Here is a 2287-nt window from a genome sequence, read left to right as displayed (position 1 = left end):
AATCCAGCTTACATCACATCTCAGCTTTAAAAGCTCAACTCCACACTCTCTATTTCTGAATTGAGAAAGCTCCTCGGATGAGAAGCGAAACGTCTTCAGCTACAGAATAGAAGTCCAGTTGTTTTTGTTTTTTAACTTTTTTTTGAATTTTCTGTCCTTACTTTTTCAGTCAAGCATTGCTAGGTGTTTTTTGTCCTGTTTTTGATTGGCCCTTACTCATACCACCTGTAGTTTATTTTGAGCCGTGGCATTCAAGTTTGAGAGGCTTATTTTCATTCATGACTATGCATCCATCTCTCAGTCAGTCACCTGAAAGCCAACAGACACTAGCAGATTTTAAAGGTGTTTGTGGTTTTGTGATTTTCCTCCAAACTGTTCCTAAACAAGGCTGTTGTTTAACTAACATTAAATGTTTGTGGGATTCTCCACAGAAACATCAGAGTTGCCTCATTTTTCCTGCCCTCACCTGGTTAGCAAGTTTGCTCTGATGGAGAACCTGGACTTTCTTTACTACATCCATCATGGCCGGCCATCTTTTGCATATGGCAACTTCCTTCTCCAGCAGCTAAGTGCCTGCAGTGATGTGAAGCTGCAGTGAGTGTGAAATGAATAACCTCTCTTTTTATCCTCAAGAGAGCACAGATTTGATAAGATTGTCAGTGGAACAGGGGAAATATTAAAAGTCAGTGTGTTTCAGAATGCAGCGGGCCTGGCAGCAGGTGTACAGATTGGTTCTGAAGAGTTTCAGTGTGCCACCTGTGACATCAGCCGCTGTTTGTTTCTGCAAGCTGCTGGGAATCTCCAGCCTCAAGCTGAGAGCCGACATTCGAGCCTTCAGCACAATCCTTCAGCACTGGAACCAACAGCACCTACACACTCCAGCAGAAAATCTACAGACACTGGGTAAACACACATACACACACACACAAGCAAACACAACCATGCACACAAATACATTTCAGCAGAAACTCTACAAACTTTGTGTAAGCATGCTCAAAAACACACTCAACCACTCTGTTGTCTTGCTTCAGTGTCCAAAGCTATGAAGCTGGTGGAGTCAGAGCCTGAATCAGCCAAGGAGCTTATTGGTTACCTTGAAGATGCAGTTTCAGACAGTCTGGAACAGAGGGGCATTAACAGGTAACACCCACACCCTACCCGTCTGAGATGATCAGAGATGGTCAAAGTTAGTCAGAGATGGTGAGAGCTGATTTGAGCTGCTTAGAGACTGTCAAAAATGGTCAGAGATTATTAGAGCCGGTTAGAGACTTTCAGAGCGAGTTAGAGACTGTCAGAGCTGATTTGAGTCAGTTAGAGACTTACAGCTTGTCAAAGCCGGTTAGAGACTGTCAGAGCTGATTAAAGACTGTCAGAGCTGGTTAGAGACTATTATCAATGATAACATGACAAATGAGTCACAATAAGGAATTTTTCAATTTTGAGTTATTATTATTTTCAAATTCTCCATCTCAATTGCTCCAAAATGATAGATAGCTTGTTGAAATCTTTCACTAGGCTAGCAACAAGCTAGAAATTCATGGGAGAATGCTGCTTTAAAAACTTGATTTTTATTGGTCTGGAGTTTTATAACCATGAATTCCAGCCCTATATTTGAAAAGAGAATCCCCAACCTTCACAATGATGCCAAACTTTATATGAAGGATTTTCCTGGTGCAATGGCAGCTGCCAGAGAAAAATGATCAATTTCAGTTGAAAAGATTAGAATTAAAAGGAAGATTATATGTTATTTTACATCATCGTATTGCTAGGTGGTGTGTTTATGAACTTGTTTTTAAGCAAATCTCAAGTCCATCCATCCATCCATCCATCCATCTTCTTCCACTTATCCGGGGTCGGGTCGTGGGGGCAGCAGCCTAAGCAGGGAGACCCAGACTTCCCTCTCCCCAGCCACTTGGGCCAGCTCCTCTGGGGGAATCCCAAGGCGTTCCCAGGCCAGCCTAGAAACATAGTCCGTCCAGCGTGTCCTGGGTCTTCCTCTGGCCGTGCCCAGAACACCTCACCAGGGAGGCGTCCAGGAGGCATCCTAACCAGATGCCCGAGCCACCTCAAGTGGCTCGTCTCGACGTGGAGAAGCAGCGGCTCTACTCCGAGTCCCTCCCAGATGACTGAGCTTCTCACCCCATCTCTAAGGGAGAGCCCAGACACCCTGTGGAGAAAACTCATTTCAGCCGCTTGTATTCGCGATCTCGTTCTTTCGGTCACTACCCAAAGCTCGTGACCATAGATGAGGGTAGGAACGTAGATCGACCGGTAAATCGAGAGCTTC

The 2287-nt window shown here is 44.5% G+C and overlaps 1 protein-coding gene across 1 annotated transcript in view; it reads left to right on the top strand.

Moving 5' to 3' along the window:
* The window catches only part of spg11 (SPG11 vesicle trafficking associated, spatacsin), a 112292-nt gene that overhangs the window by 51975 nt on the left and 58030 nt on the right, over nucleotides 1-2287 (top strand). Inside the window, exons 21-23 of the mRNA XM_017438613.3 lie at nucleotides 432-594; nucleotides 698-903; nucleotides 1032-1140. Of these exons, the coding sequence (XP_017294102.1) occupies nucleotides 432-594; nucleotides 698-903; nucleotides 1032-1140 (478 nt within the window). The remainder of the gene's footprint in view (nucleotides 1-431; nucleotides 595-697; nucleotides 904-1031; nucleotides 1141-2287) is intronic.

The sequence above is a fragment of the Kryptolebias marmoratus genome, linkage group LG17, assembly GCF_001649575.2.
Source record: "Kryptolebias marmoratus isolate JLee-2015 linkage group LG17, ASM164957v2, whole genome shotgun sequence".
In the NCBI taxonomy this organism is placed as follows: domain Eukaryota; kingdom Metazoa; phylum Chordata; class Actinopteri; order Cyprinodontiformes; family Rivulidae; genus Kryptolebias; species Kryptolebias marmoratus.
Note: the sequence above shows the minus strand (reverse complement) of the source record. Positions and strands in the feature narration are given on the sequence as shown.